This window comes from Phascolarctos cinereus, unplaced genomic scaffold (genome assembly GCF_003287225.1).
Source record: "Phascolarctos cinereus isolate Bilbo 61053 unplaced genomic scaffold, phaCin_HiC Scaffold_8;HRSCAF=390, whole genome shotgun sequence".
NCBI classification, from domain to species: Eukaryota; Metazoa; Chordata; class Mammalia; order Diprotodontia; family Phascolarctidae; genus Phascolarctos; species Phascolarctos cinereus.
This window is the reverse complement of record NW_027556291.1, coordinates 60,610,272-60,632,794: the sequence shown is the minus strand read 5'-3', so window position 1 is coordinate 60,632,794 and position 22,523 is coordinate 60,610,272. Positions and strand designations below refer to the sequence as shown.

Sequence of the window (22,523 nt, the reverse complement as noted above, 5' to 3'; positions counted from 1 at the left end):
CAACCTAAATCCTGATCATACAATCATGGATTTAGAGCTGGAGGGAACCTCTAAGGCCCTCTAGTTCAACCCATTCATTTTAGAGGAAGAAACGGAGGGCCAGGGTAGGGAAGTGACTTGGCTAACATCACATAGGTAACAGGCATCAGAGGTGACATTCGAACTTAGGTCCTCTAACTCCGGACCCAATGCTCTTTTCACTGTACCTGACCTAAAGATTATATATATATTAAGATTATATAATGTGTACACCTACCCAGTGACCACAGGGAAGAACGCCATTTTTCCTGTTTTTTTAAATTGCTAAGAGTCAGCACACATCGAGTCTAATAAAGACAGCTAACAGCATTTTAAATAATATATTTAATAAGGTTTTCTGCATAAGTTTAGTCTTGATGCTCCAAGCTTCCCCTAACACACTTTGTTCAACATATTTCTCATACAAACTGCAAAAATATACCACTTGCCCCTTAAACTTGCATTTATAATCTTTTCCCTCCCGGAATGTCTTCAAGTATTCAGTTCCAAAGAATCTAGGCTAAAAGATAATACACAGCAATCTTCCATAAGGCTTATCATTATAACAACTCTGAATAGATGCTCTTCTAGCTTTGGGTCTTTTTTGTTTTTGTAAATACAATTGACAAAAAAAAATCATTGAAGATGTATACAGTAGGGCCTGGTACATCACAGATACCTACAGCACTGTGTGGATCAGACAAGGCCAACTGAACACTCATCGTGCAATCTTGGATAAGGATTCTGAAAGCCAGGAATGTTTCAACAAACCTTACTGCTGCAAGAAGGCAAGGCCAATTGTACCCCTATCGCTTTTCTCTAAGCTGCAGCTGGTAAGCCAGTGTTGAGCATGTTTGAAAGGTGGTACCACAGGAAGTATTCTTCCAAATTAAACTAAGAGGATTTTCAGTAGGCCAGCTACTTATTCTTCCAATCGAGAATAGGTAGATCTGAAAACTACTTATTCAGAAATCGAACCTTCCTGAAAAGGAGACATTTTACCATTAAAAAAGATGCTAGATTTAGGGTCCCATGCACCGAGAGTTGGCTTGACCCACATCAATACCCTAATTACAAAGCCATATATGGTGCTACATGGCATCGTGGACTGAGCACCGGGACGGGGGTCAGGAAGACCTGGATCTGAGTGTCCATGTGACCATGGGAGCAAATCTCTGACTCTCAATCTTGTTATCTAAAAAACAAGGAAATATCTGCAGTACCAACCTCCCAGGGATTTTTCTGAGGCCTAACTGAAAATATCTACAGAAAGCATTTGGCAAACCTTAAAGCACTATAGAAACACCAGTTATTGTTATTAGTATTTTTTTTTTGCCTTTGAATGTGTGAAATGGCTAAGACCAAAGCTCTTTGAAGAGAAATCATTCTAATAACTGATTACGAAAGAATGAGTCTGGTCAGAGCCAGGGAGCAGGGAAGATAGGATGAGTACAGCTTTGATCTTTCAGATTTCAAAGGGTTTTCATTCTCCCAGCCTAATCTGAGCCTAAGTTCATCTGGTAAGAGTCCAATGTTTGAAGTGGATGCTGGTAATTTTGCATACAAACTGGCTATTTTATGTGGATTCATTTTGTGGAACTGTTTTTTTCCCCTTTATTATAAAGGATGGCTCCCTGTGAGGGGAGAGGGGAGTCATCAGGAAATGTAGGGGATGTAAAAACAAAAGACAGAAAACACAATTTGTTGGGGGAAAAGGAAGTTCTTCATCTTCATTAGTAGTAGAGACAGAATCCTAGAATCTCAGAGCTCAAAGGGCCCGTAGAGATCATTTAGTCCAGTTCCTTTACTGTATGGAAGAGGAAACAAAGGGAGGATGAGAGACTTGTCCAAGGTCACATAGCTAACGTGATCGATCTTGGTCTAGAGAACAGAAGTGGAATATTATGTCTCATCAGACACATCTGTCAATAACTTTCGTTCTCTCATGTACACAAAAGCAGGAGAACAAAACTCTTACGAGCTCCCCTTTATAATCAGCAAAGTGCCAACTCCTCTAAGGGTCTGGATGCACAGACACTTCCTGAGACAGCGCCTTCAGCCCTTAAAGCAAAGAAACAATTCTTTCTCCTCTCGATTCCATCCTGCTAACGGGAAATTAATGCTGGGCTTCAAGATCTGAAACAGACTGTGAAGGAAGGGGTATGGGATAGGGACTGTACCTGTTATTTCACTCGTATAGGTAACTCCCAAGCAAGGAAAGCCCCTTTGCCAATGCAGGTCAGCATCTCCTCTGCATCTCAGAGACACAGAGCTACCTAGAACATTGAGGGGTTAAGTAACTTGCCCAGGGTCACATAGCCAGTATGTGTCAGAGGAAGACTTGAACCCAGGTCTTTCTGGCTCCTAGGCCAACTCTCTGTCCATTACGTCACACTGCCATAAGGGAGGAGACGGATGCAGGAAGGAAAAGAGATGGCTTCTGTACTTGGACTGATGTTGGAAGTCCCTTCAGAGCCAATCATTAGAAGATAATATTGGATAGACTAAAACAAAATTAATTAGTTATAGTCACTCAGTTAAGACTTGGACATAAAACCTCCAAATGGCAATATTCCTTGGACAATTAAGGCTCAAAAGGCTCTATTCACTAAAGCACTTTAACATCTACACAAGACTGAGGCACATAAACATATAGAATTCAAAACAAGGGGCTGTCACAAAGCAGCATCACTTGTATCCAAACACAACAGCAAACTTGAAGATTCCAACACTATTTCATAAGTAACTGTTAGTAAGTCATATTTTTTTTAAACTGAGTGGTTTGGTGGTGCCCTCTAGGGGTGACACGAACAAGATTTCTTAGGATAGTGCACATGAAGTAAAATGTTATATAAAAAGTGCTTGTCATTATGAATATTAAAAGTTAAGACTATTATAAAGAAGAATGGAATTGTGCTTTGGGGTGCCTTGGTTTCCTTCAAATAGATCTGTGCCACATAAGCTAAATCCCTGAGGTTTGCTCCCAGGGATCACAGGGAATGAGCTAGATGGACCCTGGTAAACTTCAGGCAATCCTTGGTAAAAATGGATTCCATGCTGGTAAATTATACCCTGGTTCTAGAACTCAGCTGGGAGGCTTTTGCATCTGCTAACTTGGCTTGGGACATCTACTGGTTTTTCAAAAAACCTCACTATGACAGGTTCATTTAACAATGATGCAAGGATCTGCTCAAATGCAAAAGACCACTGGTGTTCCTCTTTAAGTGGGGGGGGCTTCTTTGCTGCCTCGGTAGTCTGAGAGGTGGTGCTGTTACCAGTGTCCGCTGTGGTGGTGGAGTCACTGGCCTCTTTGGCGGGTGACATTGTGCCGTGCAACCTCCTCCCCACTTCTTCCATTCTGAGCAAGAGGTTGGTCACAACAGCGATGGCCTGGTATAACTGTTCCTCTTCAGGATGCCCATGGAACAAGTTATAAAATGTCTTCGACAGCTGAATAAACTGTACCTAGGAGAAACAAAATAGACATGACAACAGAATATCTCACACTTATTTGAGGAAGTGCATTTATGAGAAGTGAAAGAACATGGATTTCTATCCAAATATAACTGCTGATCTAGAGACCTCTCACCATCACAGCAAAGATGGGGACAGATAACAGTAACATGAACACTAAACAGGCAGTCAGTCTTGGATTAATTACAATAATCAATCCTAGTTTTGGAGAATAGATGGTGAAAACCATTTCCCTACTGTCAGTAGGGAGGTAAGAGAACACAGAAGTGGACTGCGGCATACACTATCAGATTCACCTATTTACTTGGTTGGTTTTAATGGCTTTTCTTTATTATAAAGGGGCCCTTGAATTGAGGTGGGGCACGGTGGTACACGCTGAGAAACGATTATGGCGTCAAAAACCAGAGGTATTAATAAAACTTGAGTCACACAAATCAGGCTAGAAAATTTCAGAAAAGTCTATTTACTAAAGGGCAGAAATTTCTATCTTCCTAGATACTTTCCTATCACTACTCCATGGCTAGTTGTCAGCTGGTTCTTCTGATCTGGCACATTAATGAAATATCGACCGTGTCGGGTATTGCTCTAGGCAGTGAAGATACAAAGACAAAAATGAAATGGTCTCTACCCATAAGGAGCTAATAATATTCAGGGGGAAGGGGAGAAGCACATTAGTCCAACCAATACACATCAATGAAAGTACCTACTACATACCAGGCACTTTGTGAGACTCCATGGAAATCATTAGGTAACAACTAGCAACAGGAGGAAATGCTTTCTCTGACTTCCCCAAATGCCCAGCACAGACACGTTGCGATCAACGTTTAAGAGAAAGAATGACTTTACGAATTTTTCTAGTAGTGATGAACAACCACTCTTAAAAAATATTGTGTTTAATCAACTTAACAATAAAAAAAAGTACCTCTAAGTATTCATAACAGCAATTTATCAGCAACTAACACTTCAACGTTTTCCCCGGAGCCTTCAGATTGTAAATTGGAATAGATGTATACAACAGTTTATAGCCTATGCATACTTTTGTTGGGCGTGTTCTGCTCTTTTCAGGCCACAATATTTTTGTATAGATGTTTCCAGATGTCTCTACCCTCTGTGCATTTGCTATTGTTCATGGTGATATAGTCTCCATAGCGGTAACATGCCAGAATTAGTTTGGCCTTTCCCCAGCGGTGGGGCGTTGGGCTTCCTTCCAGTTTCTCCCAATTCCATACAGCTATAAATACCTTTGCGCAAATAAGCACCCTTTTTATGAAGGTTGTGGGTGGGGTGTAATAAAGCGGAGACATTAGGATGCACTAAGAAAGGAGATGAGCTATAGTCATTTTTATATCATTTGTGAATGTTAATTAATGATTTCAATCACAGAGAATTCCTGCAGAAGTTTATTTGTCAAAAGGCAACTCATAAAACTACCGTAATAAATTCAGGGTAAGAAAAAAAAAGGCAACTGCTTACTTCGGAGTTCCCACTCATCTCTCACTCTGTGGTGTTTCCCATTCTGAAAGTGGCAATGATTACAGAATACAACTAAGACCCTCCCAAGACTTGTCCAAATATAGAACTGCTACCCACTTCTGGTGATTCCTGCAGGCATAAATGGAACTGCCAGAAGGAAACTAGAAAACTTTTCTGAAGACGTCAAAGCCTTGGCTGAGACAGTAGGGCCACGGGTGGCATTTTCTGCACTGCTACTCACTGAAGGTATGGGTAAGAAGGGAAAAAAAAAACATATTTGGGAAGGGAGCAGTTGCTTTGGAAGACAGCGTCCTGAGAATGGAACCATGACAACACAGGCATGACAGGCTCCTAGTTAGAAGATCAGGCTGGTAAGAATGTATTTTCTGCCCTGGGAAGGCGTACGAACTGAGGCAGAGTCAAGTGAACAGAACCAGGAAAACAAGTTATATAATAACAACACTACTAAAAAAAAATTGAAAGACTTAAAAACTCTGATCAAGGCAATGACCAACCATGATTCTTGGGGCCTAACAATGAGGCATGCTATCCACTTTCTGAGATAGAGAGATGATGGCCTTAGGGTACAGAATAAAACATACATTTTTGGCCATGGCCAATGTGGAATGTGTTTTGACTATGCCTATTTCTTACAAGGATTGTGTTTTCCTCTTTTTATTTGAGGGTGGGGTTGTGAAGAAGGAAGCGCTAGTAATAATACTGTCGCAAAAAAAGAGGGCCACTGAAGCATCTTAAAAATGGACAGAAAAAAGGAGAAAAAAGTTCAGGGGGAAACACAGACAAGTAGAGAAGTTCTGAAAGCAATATATTACATTTATTATATGCTTAAAAAAAGCAAGTTGTATGTGACAGATTTATGGCTTCACATATAATTTTCTTTTTCTGTTGCACTTTGTATATGGAAAATTCACAGGCTTTTTTTCATGTTTATTTAATTCAGAATTTTTAAAAATATTAAAAAAAAAAAGAAAGCATGTGTCTGGAGCCTTGCAAATCTACTCAAATGGGATTTAAACTACAAAGGAAGGAGGAAGGAGAAGACTGTCTGCATCTACCCACTAAGCCAAAAATGCAATCCTTTGCGTCCTCAAGAGCCACAGTTCCTGAGGACCCCAGAAAGCAGGTCCTGGGTGACGTCAAATGGAAACCCATAGAGTTTGTAATCAATGAAAATGGCACAAAAGATGCACTGCCATCTGCTTAACTCCTGCACAGTAAGGGATCTTGGGCCTTGCCACCTGCCCTGCAGCTGCTCCCTCCTTTGTGTGTCGGCTCTTCCAATTAGGTGGTGAGCTCCTTGGGATCACAGACTGTTTAGCATTTCTATTTGTGGCCTCAGTGCTTGGCACTGAGTATGGACTGAGATCATTGCTTTTCTCATTGGTTCATTTATGCAAGGTAGGAAAAAGAAAAGTTGGTGAAACATCCAGAAGTTTATAGGAGACACATCCCAAAAAGGAACAAATAATTAAACCCAAGGTCCAGATTGCCTTTAGACAAAGGCCTAAAGTACAGGCAACAAACAAGAGGAACTCAAGGAGCCTAAACCAAAGAGGCAAATCTGACTTAAGAGGTGTCACTGAAACTTGGTGAGATGAAAACCAGGACTAGACTGTAGCTCAGGGAAGGCATGCCTGACACAAAAATTACAGGGTAGGTAGTAGCACTGTGGGTGCCATATGGATATATCCATATGAAACTCTTCTACCAATGAGGGTTGGCATCTTTTCTGCAACTTAGAGACCCACCGAGGGCACTGAGAAATGACTTGACCAGGGCCATACAGTCAATGTGTGTCAGAGATGGGATTCAAACCAGGTCTTCCTGGCTCTAAGGCTGGATTCCTATCTACACGATCTTGTATTCGCGCATATCAATCAATCAATCAAATAGCATTTATTAAGCACTTACTATGTGCCAGGCACTGTGCTAAGTGCTGGGGATAAAAAGAAAAGTGAAAACAATCTCTGCTTTCAAGGAGCTCACATCCTAATGGAGAGCAATGTAAATAACTAAGTTTTACTGATGCGTTTTATTTTTACATTAATCATTCCCTGATATATCTCCTGACCCAAGAGGAGGGATAGAAGTTGCAAAAATGCAAATTTAGGCTCGATGTAACGAAAACCCTCCCAACAAATGGCACCATTCAAAACTGGAATGACTGCATTAGGAGGCAATGGGTTTCCCCTCACCGGAGAGTTTCTAGCAAAAGCTTGTCATATGTGTTATAGAAGGAACTGCTTTTTAGGACTAGATGGCCACTGCAGACCCTTCCAATTCTGACATTCTGTGACTCTGGGCCATCAGACACATGGAGTTTGGTTCCTCTCAAATCACCTGACCTGCAGGAAAGAACTTAAAATTCAATGACCCTTCTTCTTTGGTGAAAGTCAACCTGTACCAGCGTAGGGCTGCCAGATTTTAGTTTAGTTTGCAGAAAATGCAAATACTACTCATGTATATGTTTATTATATTACATATAGCCTGAGAGTCATCAATACAGTAGGAGCAGAACTAAACACATGAGCATGACACAGCTGAAAACAGAAGAACACACTGGGACACCTATGCCTAAGAGCTAACACGTTACCACCGTCAGCATTTTGTTGCCATAACGAATCACTGAGAAAGACTATCTGAAAGTTAATATGACCAACTTGTAATTGAGTCTAATACTTGGAAAGGTGACAACCAAACCAGGTACATTATAAATGGTGCCCGAGAGGTACACCTAGGGCCTATGAATTAGTCCTAGCAACAGGTTGAATTTGCTAGACCAGTAATCTACAAGAAAACTCCATTTCTAGACACAGTCGAGTGTCTAGAGACAAAACTCATTGGCTCCCACTCCTCCAGCCTCATTTGGTGCTTGTGGAAATATAATACACAGCATGTTATATAAGTTTGTAACTCAGGCTAACACACACCCACACTCACATGAAAATAAGGGTTCTGAAACTACTCTACCTGATTCATTCTGGGTAAATCCTTAATGTTTTCTTCTTTTTTGAGAAGCTCATCTTGCCATTGCTTTAGATACTCCTGAACATCGAGTTTCCCTCTGCCTGAATGAGAATAGAAACATTTCATTATGAACAACCCACCACTACACATCTGCCCAAGTAAGAAAATGAACTGCTGCTGCTACTACAGTAGTTTAAAATCAATTATCGCTGAAGGAGGCCATTGAGTTTTCAGTTTTCTTTAGAAATTTGAAAAGCACACTGTTAATATCTTCAACCAAGTCATTGATACAGAGTTTGATCAAAATAGAGCCAAAGATCCATGGCACTCCACTACAGACCTTACTCCAAGTCAATATTGATTCACTAAGTAACCCTCTTTGTGAATGTTCAATGAGTTCTGAAGCCACCTAATATTTAGATCACATTTCTCCATCTTGCCTACCAGGACATGAGTTAAACTGTCCAAATTGTCAAATGATGTTTTGAAATTCAGACATACTATATCTAAAGCATTCTCCTGATCTACCAGGCTAGAAAGAAACTGTATTCTTGGTGAGCCAATGCTGGCTCACAGGAAATGCTACTTTGATTTCAGAGAGTTGGCAAAGTTTCTTAATACTCAGTTATAGAGTTTGTTATGGGATTAAAGTCAAGTTCACAGGTAGTTTGCACAATTTCCCTTCTTCCCCTTTTCAAGAATTGGGATGAGAGTCCTGTGTTCTTCAGAAAACCACAAAGAAGGGCAACTAGGTGGTGCAGTGAATACAGCTCTGGCCTTGGAGTCAGAAGGACCCGAGTTCAAATCCAGCCTCAGACACTTAACACTTACTAGCTGTGTGACCTTGGGCAAGTCATTTAGCCCTGATCGCTTCATCAAAAAGCAAAATAATCATAATAACAGAAAACCACAAAGATGATCAATAATGGTTTGGGAATCCTCTCTACATGCTTCTTCAGCACTTACAAGGGTAATTTTTCTAGACCAGGGGGCTGGACTTCAATAACACTTGGTAGGTACTTTCTTACTAGCTCCAACTCCCTCAACCCTTTCTAGCTTGTAGATCAGTCTCCTTGCCAAGAGGAGTTACAGGCAAAAGAGCAGTTGAATAACTCTGCTTTCTGTCCGTTGTCCATCATCCCCTCTACTTCCAGGGGTGGACCTCCTTCTTCCTTGTCCTTCCTTCTGTAAAGGGAGATTGGCCAATGAGGGGTCAGTCCTGGGAAAATGCACATTTGGTAAGCTGGCTTCAGGAAGTTCCTGACAAAGTGGAATGGAAGGGCCCAGTGTTTCACTTGAGAACATATGTGGTTATTCTGTGACTGTTTCCAGTTCACTAACCACGTGGTAAGAAACAGCCATCTGATTGGCTTCTGAGACAGAACTAAGCATGCATTTAAAAGGTACTAACCAGCCAAAGCAAACTCTCTCTTCCTTTTCCTGCCTGGCTTCATTCTAGTAAGGAGGCAAAGATTCTTGTAAGTCTCCAGGTAGGATGGAGGGAGAGAGGGAGAGAAAGGGAGGGAAAGGAGAGGGTAAGAGGAGAGGAAGAAGAGGAGACAGGTAAGCAATGTCTTATTCTCCCCAACCAGGTCAACATGAAGTCATGGGCACATAGCCTGGCCATCGCTTCTGTCCCTGACATTTCTCTTCTTTCCTGCCTCAGTTGAAAGAATATCGGACGCCACATGGCCTACGATACAACCCTATGAACTTCAAAGGGTCAGAAGAGGGAGCTGTGAGAAGGACAGTGCCAGGAGTCCATTTCAGAGTTTTCAGATAGCCAAACCTGGTAAGCTTATGAGAGCCAGCCCCAGCAGTGACTTGAATGTAGCAGCTAAGACACTGTTTTCTAGATCAACTTTGTTGACTATGGCACATTTGGAAGTCACCTTGGTGAGGTAAATGCTTTGTAGCAAACACTTTAAATTTGAACCTGCTCTACTCAGGGACCAGTAGAGGAGAGAGTACAGTCCCCCTACTAGGGGAGGGGGATGTTTTGTACTTCCGTTTTTTTGCCATATCTTATCATTAAATATCTCTTTGTAAAAGCTAATTTATGTTAAATGATACTGGGCCACTAATTGCTGGAATCAATCAATGATACAAAAGAGATACTAAATGTAAGTGGTCATTGATAATAGGGAAAACACATTGGAATGGGGGCTCAAGCCAATAGCATTTGAAGAGCCCTACTAACCTTACAGGGGGTTCCCTAGAAACCTGAGGGGGAGGTAGCCAGCAATCTTGCTCTGGTGGAACAGACCTAAGTGGGAGTGAGAATTGTGATAAGGCCTTCCAGAGCTTATAAAAGCTATTCATCTTTCCCAGAATATAATGAAGCCTAAAACCCCTGAAAATGGAAGGCATATTTTGGCTGTCCCTCGCAACGTTTAAAACCTTTAGCTTATTCTGGGCTACTCTTCTTAACAAGGACAACAACAACAACACTGATGAAAAGATCAGTAAAAGGAGCTAACCTGAGTAACTAAAAAACCAATCATGATTCTAGGGAACAGATAATGAAATATATCTTCCTCCTCTCAGCAGAGAAGTGGAGGAATAGTAGGGCAGAGTGCTATACACAGCTCAGGAGTCAAACACACAGCCCACAGGTCACATGACTCTATATGTATTACTGATATAGTTGGAAATATTTAACAAAATAAATAAAAAGACAATAAAACATAGATAGCATTACATTTTAAACTAAGTCAATCTGCCGCCTATAGGGACCTTTATGTACAGATTAGTGGCCCTTGTTTCTACTTGAGTGGGACATCTCTGGGCTAGAGCATCATACGAGTTCACAATATTGTGTGTTTTTCCTTAAATATTTTTCTTCATTACAAGGGAGGGTTCGATCCTGTGGGAGGCTGGGGGAGCCATTTTCACAAATGTCTGTAGTGTAAAAACAAACAATAACCAGACTGCAAGGGATTGAGAAATGAGTAGGAGGAGAAGTGAAGACAAGGAGTGTGAAGAAATTTTACTAAAAGTTTAGTTGTGAAACGTAAGAACAGAATAGGAGAAACCTTATTATTTTAACTACTCTTCCTAACTAGGTGCTAGCTAGGCATGCATGGCTATCTAGGAAGGCAGGTTGGGGGTGGGGTGGGGCAGAAGGATCAACATCCTTTTTTACCCACCTGACTCCTCTGTCATCACAATACCTGTCAGCATGTTCTTGTGACCCTGGACACCCATCTTTTCCTTTTCATGGTGATACTGGGTAAGGCCCTATGCCAGGCTTGGGTTGGCAAAGGCCCAAGACCCTCCCCCAAGACATGAAGGTAGTTGGAGTGGGAAACCTGACCCAGGAGGAGCACAAGTAGTCTTATCTGCCCTGTGTGTGTGCGCCTTGTGAGAGCCAAACTTAGATTCTCTCCCACCCCAGGGTCTGTACACAGCCTCAGGCACCTATCTCCTCCTATTGCCCTTAGGGAGATCTGTCCACCAGGAGAAAGGGCCTGTACCCATGGGGAAGGCACTCTTGGACTAGAGGAGTCCAAAGCCTTGGCTGTCCTATCCCCTCCCTCCCTCCCATTTCATCCTCTTGGGCCTCAAAGTCATTCTGCTCTAGCCACTTTTGACATCAATCTGACAGTCTCTAAATTCAGCCATGCCTGGACAAAGTTCCATTTGCCCTAGCCTAGGTATGGTTCTGGGTGGGAACCAGATTGTGGAGGGCCTGAGTAAAAGGAGCTTGTATTTTATCCTAGAAGTAATGGGGAACCATGAAAGGTTTTTGAGCAGGGGGTGACGTGCAGAATTACATCTTAGGAAGGTTCTTTTGGCAACTGTGGATGGGATGTATGGGAGATCAGAGAGGTTAGAAATGGGTAAATCAGTTGGGAGACTATTGTAATAGTTCAAGTGACATGAGAGCCTGAACTAGAAGGCCACAGATCTGAGAGAAGTTGTACCTGACTACCAAAGAGGGATGGACAGTGGTGGGGTCCAAACTTCGGTGACTAGGAAGTGGTAGTGTCCTCAGTGGAAAAAAGGCAGTAAGTGAAAGGAGCAGGTTTAGCGGAGGAAGCTCCTAAGTTCCATTTTGCTCAGACTGAGCTTGAGATGCTTACAGGATAACATCCACGAGGAAATATCCAGCAGTTAATTAATTAGATGAGGCTGGAGTTCAGAAGACTAAAGTTTCAAAGTTAAAAATTTAGAAGTTAAGGTTGGACTAATCTCTGGAGGCATCTGCAGAGAAAAAGATACTTTGAACCTATGTAAGCTGCTCAGATCACCAAGGGAGTGTGGAGACAGAAGAGAAAGGAGCTCCAGACAAAGGCCAGCTGGGCAGGAGGTGGGTGATGAGGCAGCAAAGGGGACTATAAGGAGCACACGGGCAGGAGAAGAACGAAGAGATAAAAGTATCATTGAATCCAAGTGTGGCAGGAACAGTACTTGCCACAGAGGATAGACTCACTATTCTCTAAAAGTACTGAAAACGGCACAGTGGATAGAGCACCAGCCCTGAAGTCAGGAGGACCTGAGTTCAAATCTGGCCTCAGACCAAACACTTGACACTTACTAGCTGTGTGACCCGGGCAAGTCAATTGCCTAAAAAATAAATAAAAGGTACTGAAAACCTCCAGGCTTAGTTGGTTCAGCAGACTCAGGCTAGGCCACCCATGGTTGCTGCTCCCCACTAGTTTAAGTACAAGAGCCAGCTCATGAGGAGTCAGTCCTTCCTCGGGCTTTTGACCATTAGACCAGCATGGCCAACACAGAGGCAAGGAAGCTATGCTCAGCTGAATCGATGATGTATCCTTCAGTTTTCTTTTCATGTTATGGCTACATAAACCCTTTTTTTTTTTTGTTGTTGTTGTTAACTGTTAGATAGTTTATGAGTTTCATTTCATTCCAATTCTAAACATACAGCACCAGACTGCTGTCTTGGCTATAATACCAAGGGAGAAGAGTGCCTGGTGAAAGGGATGATCAGCAGTATCCAAACTTAAAAAGAAGTCAAAGAAGAGAAAGACTGAGAAAAGAGCACAGGGTTTGGTGTTTAAGAGATCATTGTGGGGGCAGCTAGGTGGCGCAGTGGATAGAGCACTGGCCCTGGATTCAGGAGGACCTGAGTTCAAATCTGGCCTCAGGCACATAACACTTACTGTGTGACCCTGGGCAAGTCACTTCATCCCATTGCCTAGCCAAAAAAAAAAAAAGAGAGAGAGAGAGAGATCATTGGTAACCTTAGAGACAACAGTTTCAGTTGAGGGGTGGGACTGGAAGTCAAATGATTGCAAAGGGGTTGAGAAGTGAGTGGGTGGTGAGGAAGGAGAGGCAGTGAGGATAGACATTCTTTCTAGGAGTCTGGGCATGACAAGGTGGAAAAAGAAAGAGCAAGAGGGGAATAGCAGGGGCAAGTGAAGGCACAGTCTCCTGCTGCCTCCCTCTGTAGTCCGTCCTCTATTTCTATTTAAACCAACTTTGGGGCATGGGAGAGAAGAAACTGACATTTTCAATGATCTGGTAGTCTGGAAATGCCTGCCTCACAATGAGGTGTTTCATGCACAATTTCTCCAGATGTTCTCAATACAAGAACATTACAGTGGCTTGGAGTGCTTTACCAAATGCAGTGCAATGCATTTCTTTTCAAAATAGATTGAACAGGATATTACTGGTGTGAATTTACTAATAAATATTCAGAATCTTTAGGCAAATGAGTAAGAAGCCCAAGATGCATTTCAGAAATTTGTGAAGACTTAAATAGCCCTCCCCACTTTATCATTAGTTGGCCAGAAACCACTTGGAATTTGCATTTTAAAATAATGTGGGTCTTTTGACTACAGTATGTTTTACTCCCATCAAGAAACTCCAATATTTAGTGAAGTAGTAAAATAAACTGCAAAAGCAAAATATATACAAGAAGTTCTCGAACTTAAAGAATGTCTGAAAACAAATGAGTGAAATTGACTTTTTTTCATGCATGTCCAAGAAATACAAAAAGGGCAAGAAGATGACCTCCAGCTTGTTAAGGAGGTCCCTCAGGGAGGAATTCTGGGATCCTAGATCTAGAGGTATAAGAGACCACAGAGGCTAGGCAGTCCAATTCCATCATCCTATGGTTGAGAAAATGGAAGCCTAGGAAGGGGAAATGCTTTGGCCCAGGTCACCTAGGCAGGAAGTATCAGAGGTAGGATGTGACCCTCAAGCCCAGGCCTCCCTTATCAATGTTCTTTCCACTGTATCAGGGAAGTCTTGCAGGAGGAGATAACATAGAGGGACTACAGTCTGTACCAACTGATCGAGTCTCCACACTGACTAGTAACAGATGCTTCAGAATAGGCAATAGTAGTTGTTGCTGCTGCAATTTTGGTACACAGCACCATAATTAAGTGAACTCCCAAAGGCTCATTTGTTACCTTTCTCTGGGCTGCCTTTTGCTGATCCTACTTCCTGTCCGTGTGCAGATAAGGAAACTAGAGGAAGAGAACACATGACATCCTTCAAACTCCTTGGTTTAACTAAATCCTTTTAGAAGGTAAAAACCCCAGCTTTGTCATATGCAAAGCAATCAGCATGGCTCACTTTCTTCCGCTAGGGGTCCAATTTTGGCTGAAGTTGCCTGATATTGTGACAAAAAAACCAGGCAAGAGCTTTGGCGTCCTATAGTAATGTCACTGGCTAACTGGGCCTACTGCCCCATCTCACTGGGTGCCTAGGTTTTAGGAGAATAAATCAAAGGAGAAGGCAAAACACTTCTATCAGGGAGTTAATTAAAAAGCAAACCAAAAGGCCTAGATTTTAAGGAGACTCCTGGGGCCACTACATATTCAATCCAGTCTCATCTACCATTTTATTTTGGACCAGACTTGTGATCTCATTGGTGTAGTTAACTGCCAGGGAGGAAATTCCCTCTGTCAATGCAGATGGGCACCTGCTCTTAGAGAGTTTCCTGGGGAGTTGAGAAGTGAGGTAAGTTTCCTAGGGTCACAGAGTCAGGATGTGGTTGAAGATGGACTAGAACCTGGGTCTTCCAGTCATCTACTCCACCATGCTGCCTTCTCAACCAATATAATGAAAATTCAGATTCACAATGACCCATATGAGACACACAAAGATGAGATGGTGAGCACCTTGAGGGCAGGCAGACTGTCTTTTTACTTTTCATTCTATCCTTAGCCCTTATACCTGGCATATAGTAGGCCCTTAATAGATGTTTGTTGACTAACTGATCCTCGATCATCCCATGTACTAGATATAGTATACTAAAGTTGAGAAAGGCAATGAATATATTTTTAAATATATTCTTTTCAATTAACAAAAATCTGCCTTCTCTCTGCCCCCCCCCCCATCTTGGTCACTGAAAAAGAAAAAAAACAAACAAAACCTTTATAATAAATATGTATAGTCAAGCAAAACAAAGGACAAATACTTTTTTACCAAAAGCATTTTCTGCCTAATTTTCCAGATAGCTCAGTTTACTGGACAAAGCCTTGTATTTCAGGAAATCAGTCAAAGATTTAGTGAGACCCAGATGCCTAGAATCATGGGCTGTACATGAAGGGGAAGACGCTTGACAACCAAGGTTGTCCTGCTCGCCTATGGGTAGAGCCCTGGTGTCGAGACAGCCTCCAAGCCTGACTGACTGCTGTCAGAGGGACTAAAATTTGGAATGCCCATTTACCGTGGAACTGGCTAAAGCGGAGAAGTTCATCCTCAGAAAGCTGATCTCCTTTTGAAGGGCTCACAGACTCCACTTCAGTAAAAGCTGGAAAAGAGACAACCCAAGTCACATGGGATTCGTGGTGAAAAGCACAATCAGAAGGGAGCATGGGATGAGAGAGTTAGTGCTCTATACCTCTGGGTAAATAAAGGCTCTCAGGTCTAGAGCTGGAAGGAAGGACCTCTGAGGTCAGCTGGTCCAATCCCCTCCTTTAATGGAGGAGGAGACTGAGGCTCGGGAGGGGAAATTACAGAGGATTCTAGGTGGTTCTATAACTGAAAAGGTCCTCATAGGCAAATCTCAAGGGCAGTCTTTTGACTGAGTCCAAGTTTTATAGAACACATCCTATTAAGGGGAGTTGTTCTGTGAAGTTTGGATTCAGTCAAAGGGCTGCACCTAAGGACCTGGAGGGCCATATGTGGCCTTGAGGCCACAGGTCTCCCACCTCTTTGGTAACCAGTCCTACTACTACTACTACTACTACTACTACTACTACTACTACTACTACTTCTTCTTCTTCTCCTCCTCCTCCTCCTCCTCCTTCTTATTGGTCTTCTTCTTTTGGTTAGGGCAATAGGGTTAAATGACTTGCCCAGGGTCACACAGCTAGTGTTATGTGTCTGAGGCTGGATTTGAACTCAGGTCCTCCTGAATCCAGGGCTGGTGCTCTATCCACTGCACCACCTAGCTGCCCCCTAACCCCTTCTTTTTACAGGGAAGAAACTGAGGCTTGGAGAGGAGAAATCAGAGGATTCTAGGTCGATCTAGAACTGAAAAGGTCCTCATAGGCTGACTAGTCCAACCCCCTCCTTTTGCATAGGAGGAAAATGGAGCCCAGGGAGGGGAAATCACCCATAGGATCCTAGATCAATCTACAGCTAGAAGGGACCTCATAAGGATGTAGAGTTTAATCTCCTCTCTTTTTCACAGCAGAAATCTGAGGTCCAGAGACGTGAAGTGATTTGTCCATGTTTACTCACAGAATCCTTGATCTAGAACTGGGAGGAATCTTGGGAGGTCATCTGGTCTAGCCTTCCCCTTTACAGGCCAAGAAATTGAGGCCCAGAGAAGATCAGGTCACTTGCCCAAGGTCACTAGCACTACCACCTGTCTCTGCCAAGGTAGTGGCACAGCCAGTTCATGTTAGAAGAAAGAAAGAGATACTGTGAGGAAATGTAGAAATGCCCAAATGCCAGCAGGAACCAGGCCATATTCAGTCCCACAAAGCCCCAAAGCAAAGCAGGGACTGTCTTTGCAAGTGCCCATGAAATAGTACCCGCTGAAGTATGTGACAAATGTCAATGGAGGGTTCTAAAAACACTACCTTAGACTAAGTCACTCACAGTCTCCCTTAACAACTAAACTGAGGAACATAATATTGGCCTAATGTTGGAAAAGAAAAGCATTATCAGCTGGCACAGTGGAAAGAGAATTGTCTCTAGACTCAGAGGTTGATGTTCAGTCATTTTTCAGCCCTGTCCAACTCTGCGTGGACCCATTTGGGGTTTTCTTGGTAAAGATACTGGAGTGGTTTGCCATTTCCTTCTCCAGCTCACTTTCCAGATAAGAAAACTGAGACAAACAGGGTGAAGTGAGTTGCCCAAGGTCACACAGCTAAGAAGTGTCTGAGGCCAGATTTGAACTCGGGAAGATGAGCCTTCCTGACTCCAGGCCCAGTGCTCTATCCACTGCAGTGCCACCTGGCTTCCTGGAATCAGAGGACCTGGATTCAAATTCTATTTCTAATACTTATATAGCTATCTATTCCTCCCTAGCCTCAGTTTCCTCCTCTGTAAAATGAGAGGGTTTTTCTAGATAGCTTCTGGGATCCCTTCTAGCTCTAGAGCTAGGATCCTCTGGGTGACCTGGGGTAGCCTTTGCCAGGCCTTGGTTTTCCCTTGTCTGTAAAATGTGCTGGTTCCATTAGATGGCCTCTGCAGTTCCACTAGATGGCCTCTGCAGTTCCTTCTGCCACTCCATCAATGACTCTTCTGAAATAAAGCTGAGTAAAGCAGGCCTCTGAAAATGACAATGAATGCTGAATGAGGGTGCGTGTTTACACAGCAGGTCTTTTTATTAAAAAAAGATTGGGAAGGATAACCATACCACTGATGCCAGAGCTGAGAAAACTAATTATGCAGGTCAAAGCTTTTCGGAAGTGGTTTGTCAGGAGGCTGGAGTTTCTAGGGAGCACTGTTTTTGATCACTCTCGTGAAAGCCCATCACTTCCAGTTGCTAGAGCACCATGGCACATGGTGGGGGCTTTCTCATTTCGGATTTGTTCAGGTGTTTTCAAAGAGTATATAACATGGCACTGACTGCCTCGGATAATACTGTTCATAAACCCAGCGTGCCAAATGGATACCATCTTCTATTCTGGTTGAATTGCAATGCAATTCAGTGTTCAAACTGAAAGATGATCAAAATAGGATGAGTTTTTTTTTTAAATGCTGGTGCAGGTAGCAGAGTAGAAAGGGCACTAGGCCCAAATTCATATCCTAGCTCTACTGCTTGCTGGTTGTGTGACCTTAGGCTAAGACATATGCCTTCTCCAAGCCTCAGTTTCCTCATCTGTAAAATGGGGACAATAATCACACCTCCCTCCCAGGGCTATTGCAAAGATCAGTTGCAATAGCATATATATGTATATGTATATGTATATGTATATGTATATGTATATAGGGCTATATAAATACTAGATATTATTATTCAGCAGAATTCACAATATTGATAATATCAGCAAAACAGTATTAATATGAACTTTAAGCCACAAGATGGAGATAGCCTGGGGCAGCTAGGTGGCACAGTGGATAGAGCACCAGCCCTGGATTCAGGAAGACCTGAGTTAAAATCTGGCCTCAGACACAGAACACTTACTAGCCGTGTGACCCTAGGCAAGTCACTTAACCCCCATTACCCAACCAAAAAAACCCAAAAAACAAACAAACAAACAAAAAGATGGAGACAGCCTTTTTATATTCATCTGGTCATTCTAATGGTACCTGTTCAAATGGAACTTTTCCTGTACGGATCAAGAGACAATGTGGCAGGAAGCCCCATGTTCAAATCCTACATATGATATACTAGCCACCTGACCTCAGGCCTTCCCTCGGTTTTCGTTTGCTCATCTGTAAAATGAGGACAATTAGACCAAACAGATGGCCTCGGAGGTCCCTTCCAGCTCTCTATGTGTGTGTGCCCATGGGCAAGTCACTGAACTTCCTCTGGCCTGAATTTCTTCTCCCATGAAATGAGGGACTTGGATTAGAAGACCCTAATATTCTTTTTTTTTAAATTTTTTTTTCTTTTTTTGTGAGGCAATCAGGGTTAAGTGACTTGCCTAGGGTCACACAGCTAGTAAGTATCAAGTGTCTGAAGTCAGATTTGAACTCAGGTCCTCCTGACTAAAAGGCCAGAGCTCAGACCTTAATATTCTTTCCAACTCCAGATCTATGGCCCTAGGATCACAGTGCCCCAGGCAACTCTCTCAAAGACTCTCCAAGTCCCTGGCATTGGAGGAGAGCATTTCCACTGAGGAGTGCCCTCTTCTGTCCAAATTGTGAAAATGGGATCGATCTTACTTCTATAGACCTGTCACTATCTAAGTCTTACCTGGTGGAATATGCAGTTTGAAAAGCAGCTTGAGCTTCTCAGTAAAACTTCCATTATACAGGATATCTGTCAAGTGAAAAGAAAAACACACAAAAAGAAGCAATTAAAAAGGCCTGAAGCATTCATTTCAATGGCACATGACCCCAGAAAACAATTTGCCAATGCTAGCAGCCCAGAAAATTCATTAAGCTTCAAATATTAGCCAGTGGCCATAATTCAGAAGCCTCTGGTTGTTGAAGCAAAGAGACAAACCCTCTGAGCTTCCTTAGATGCTCTTAGCTTCCCTCCCCAAACTGAATTTTGTTAGAGCAAGGCCTTATACCTGGTTAAAAAGGAGAATTGCCCTCTGGGAGTCTGCCTGGTCCCTGGCAGAGAGCTACCACAGCAGGGCAGAACAGTGAGGCCCCAGCACAGTGGGAGATTAGCTGGTTGCCTGTGCAACCATCTTGTGCCCCTCTCCCCACTTGTCTGGCTTATGTAGTTTCATAGCAGGTCACTGAAATGCAACAGTGCATGTCACTATGGGAATACGGCAAGAGCCTCTTCCTCCCATAACCACACAAGTTATGGTATATAAATGAGATGGAATACTACTGTGCTGAACACTTATCAGCGTAATGACCAAACACGATGCCAGAGGACTCGAGATGAAATTTGCCCTCCACCTCCTGATAGAAAGCTGAAGGACTCAGCAGTGCAGAATGAAACAAAATATTTGTGGACATGAACAACATAAAAAGTCATTTTGATTGACTATACGTGTGTGTAATGGGTTTTGTTTTTCTTAGGTTCTCAATAGAGGGGAGCGGGGAGAGAATGTGGATCTTGGTTGATCAAAATAAATAAAATGTATTTTTTAAAAAGTAGTTCATTATCCATCTTACCCTACAGGGAAGTAGGAGGAGAAGGGGAAAAGAGAAGGTGTGTGTGTGATAGAATGGAGGGCAGATTGGGGGAGGCAGTAGTCAGAAGCAAAATACTTTTGAGGAGGGACAGGGTGAAAGGAGAGAGAGAATAGAATAAATGAGGCGGGGAGTAGGACAGAGAGAAATATAGTTAGCAATAGTAACAGTGAAAAAAATTTTGAAGCAAGTTTTTCTGATAAAGGCCTCATTTCTCAAACATATAGAGAACTGAGTCAAATTTATAAAAATGAGAGCTATTCCCTAACTGATAAATGATCAAAGATATGATCAGTTTTCAGACAAAGTAATCAAAGCTATCTACAGTCATATGAAAAAATACTCTCACTATTGAGTAGAGAAATGCAAATTAAAACAATTCTAAGGTACTACCGCATACCTAATAGATTGGCTAATAGGACAGAAAAGGTAAATGACAAATGTTGGAGGGGATGTGGGGAAAATGAGACATTAATACACTGTTGGTGGAGTTGTGAACTGATTCAACCATTCTGGAGGGCAATTTGGAACTGCCCAAAGGGCTATAAAACCATGCATACTCTTTGACCTACCAATACCACTGCCAGGTCTGTATCCCAAAAGAGATTAAAAAACAAAAAGGAAAAGGACCTATGCGTACAAAAATATTTACAGCAAAGAATTAGAAATTGAGGGGATACTCATCAACTGGGGAATGGCTGAACAAGTTGTGGTATATGATTATGATGGAATACAAGAAACAATGAGCAGGATCCCCTCAGAAAAACCTGGAAAGACTTGCATGGGCTGATGCAAAGCGAAATGTACTATGTACAAAGTTAATAGCGATACTGTAAGATGATCAGCTGTGAATAACTTAGCTATTCTCAGCAATACAACAATCCAAGACAACTTTGAAGGACTTAGGATGAAAAAAATGCTATCCATCCCCAGAGAAAGAACTGATGATCTCTGAATACAGATTGAAGCTTACTATTTTTTAACTTTATTTTTCTTGATTTTTTTTCTTGTCTATATTTTCTTTCACAACATGACTATTATGGAAGCATTTTGCACAACTACACATGTATAACCTATATGAATTGCTTGCCTTCTCAACAGGCAGGGTAGGGAGGGAGGAAGGGAAAGAATTTGGAACTGAAAGTTTTAAAAACGAATGTTAAGGGGGCAGCTACGTGGTGCAGTGGATAGAGCACTGGCCCTGGAGTCAGGAGAATCCAAGTTCAAATCCGGCCTCAGACACTTAACACTTATTAGCTGTGTGACCCTGGGCAAGTCACTTAACCCCACTGACTAGCCACAAAAAAAAAGTTGCAATTGTTGGAAAAATAAAATACTGAAAAAAAAAGTAAAAAAAAAAGTAGTTCATTAAACAAGAAAAGCTGTCAACCGGGTGTGTGTGTGTCATCTTTGCTTCAAAAGATGTTTAGGGAACTAAAACAAATATATTATATATGTGTATGTATATGCACTTATATATTATATATACACATAAACATACATACACACACACACAAAGAGCCATTAGATAAAGGGTTGAACAATTTTCAGAAGAAGAAATTCAAATGATCAATCACCATATGATAAAATGCTTAAAATCACTAATAACAAGTGAAATAACAAATGAAAACAACTCTGAGATTTCACCTCACAGCCATCAAATTGGTAAAGTCATAAAAGATGGAATGATGAAATTCCATAAGAATAAATTTAAAGTATTATGTTTGCTCCCCAAAATCAACTTTCTAAGTACAGATAAGGTGAGGTAGATATAGCTAGACAAAAATTCGTCTGAAAAAGATCTGGAGGTAGTGGCCAGCAAGCTCAATGTGAGTAAGTGGTGTGAGGCAGCAGCTAATCTGATCTTAGGCAGCACAGAGAGGCAGAGATTCTGGGCCCAGAGGTCTTCAGTTGGAGAGTGTCCAGAGGAGGGTAGCCTGACTGGGGAAAGACCTAGAGTCTATATCATATGAGGATCACCCAATGGAAGCAGGGAGGTTTAACACGGGGAACTCAGAAGCGACGTGAAGAGCTGTCTTCAAGTATTTAAAAGGTTGTCATGTGGAAGATGGATTAGATTTTTTTTTCTGTTTGGTCCTAGAGTGAAGAACCGGTAATGGATGGATGTTAGAGGGGGGACAGATTTCGGCTCAATCTAAGGAAGAACTTCCTAATAATTAGTCACCTTCAAAATAGAATGGGTTGCCCCAAGAGAAAGTGAGTTGCCCATCTGGAAGTCTTTAAGTAGTGGCTGCATAACCACTTGTTGGGATTTATGCTTTGGGCAAGGATTGGACTATGTGATTACTGTCTGAGGCGCCACCTTCCAACTCTAGATGGCCAGCGAGGACCCTTCCAACCCTGGGATTCTA

General features: G+C 42.2%; 1 protein-coding gene across 1 annotated transcript in view; it reads right to left on the bottom strand.

Annotated features, from left to right (window-relative positions):
- Positions 1–345: 345 nt before the first annotated feature.
- Positions 346–22,523, bottom strand: part of TBC1D8B (TBC1 domain family member 8B) — a 108,849-nt gene continuing 86,671 nt past the window's right edge. Inside the window, 6 exon segments of the mRNA XM_020967287.2 lie at positions 346–3,140; positions 3,142–3,483; positions 7,957–8,054; positions 14,334–14,390; positions 15,599–15,682; positions 19,250–19,315. Of these exon segments, the coding sequence (XP_020822946.1) occupies positions 3,084–3,140; positions 3,142–3,483; positions 7,957–8,054; positions 14,334–14,390; positions 15,599–15,682; positions 19,250–19,315 (704 nt within the window). The 3' untranslated portion in view covers positions 346–3,083.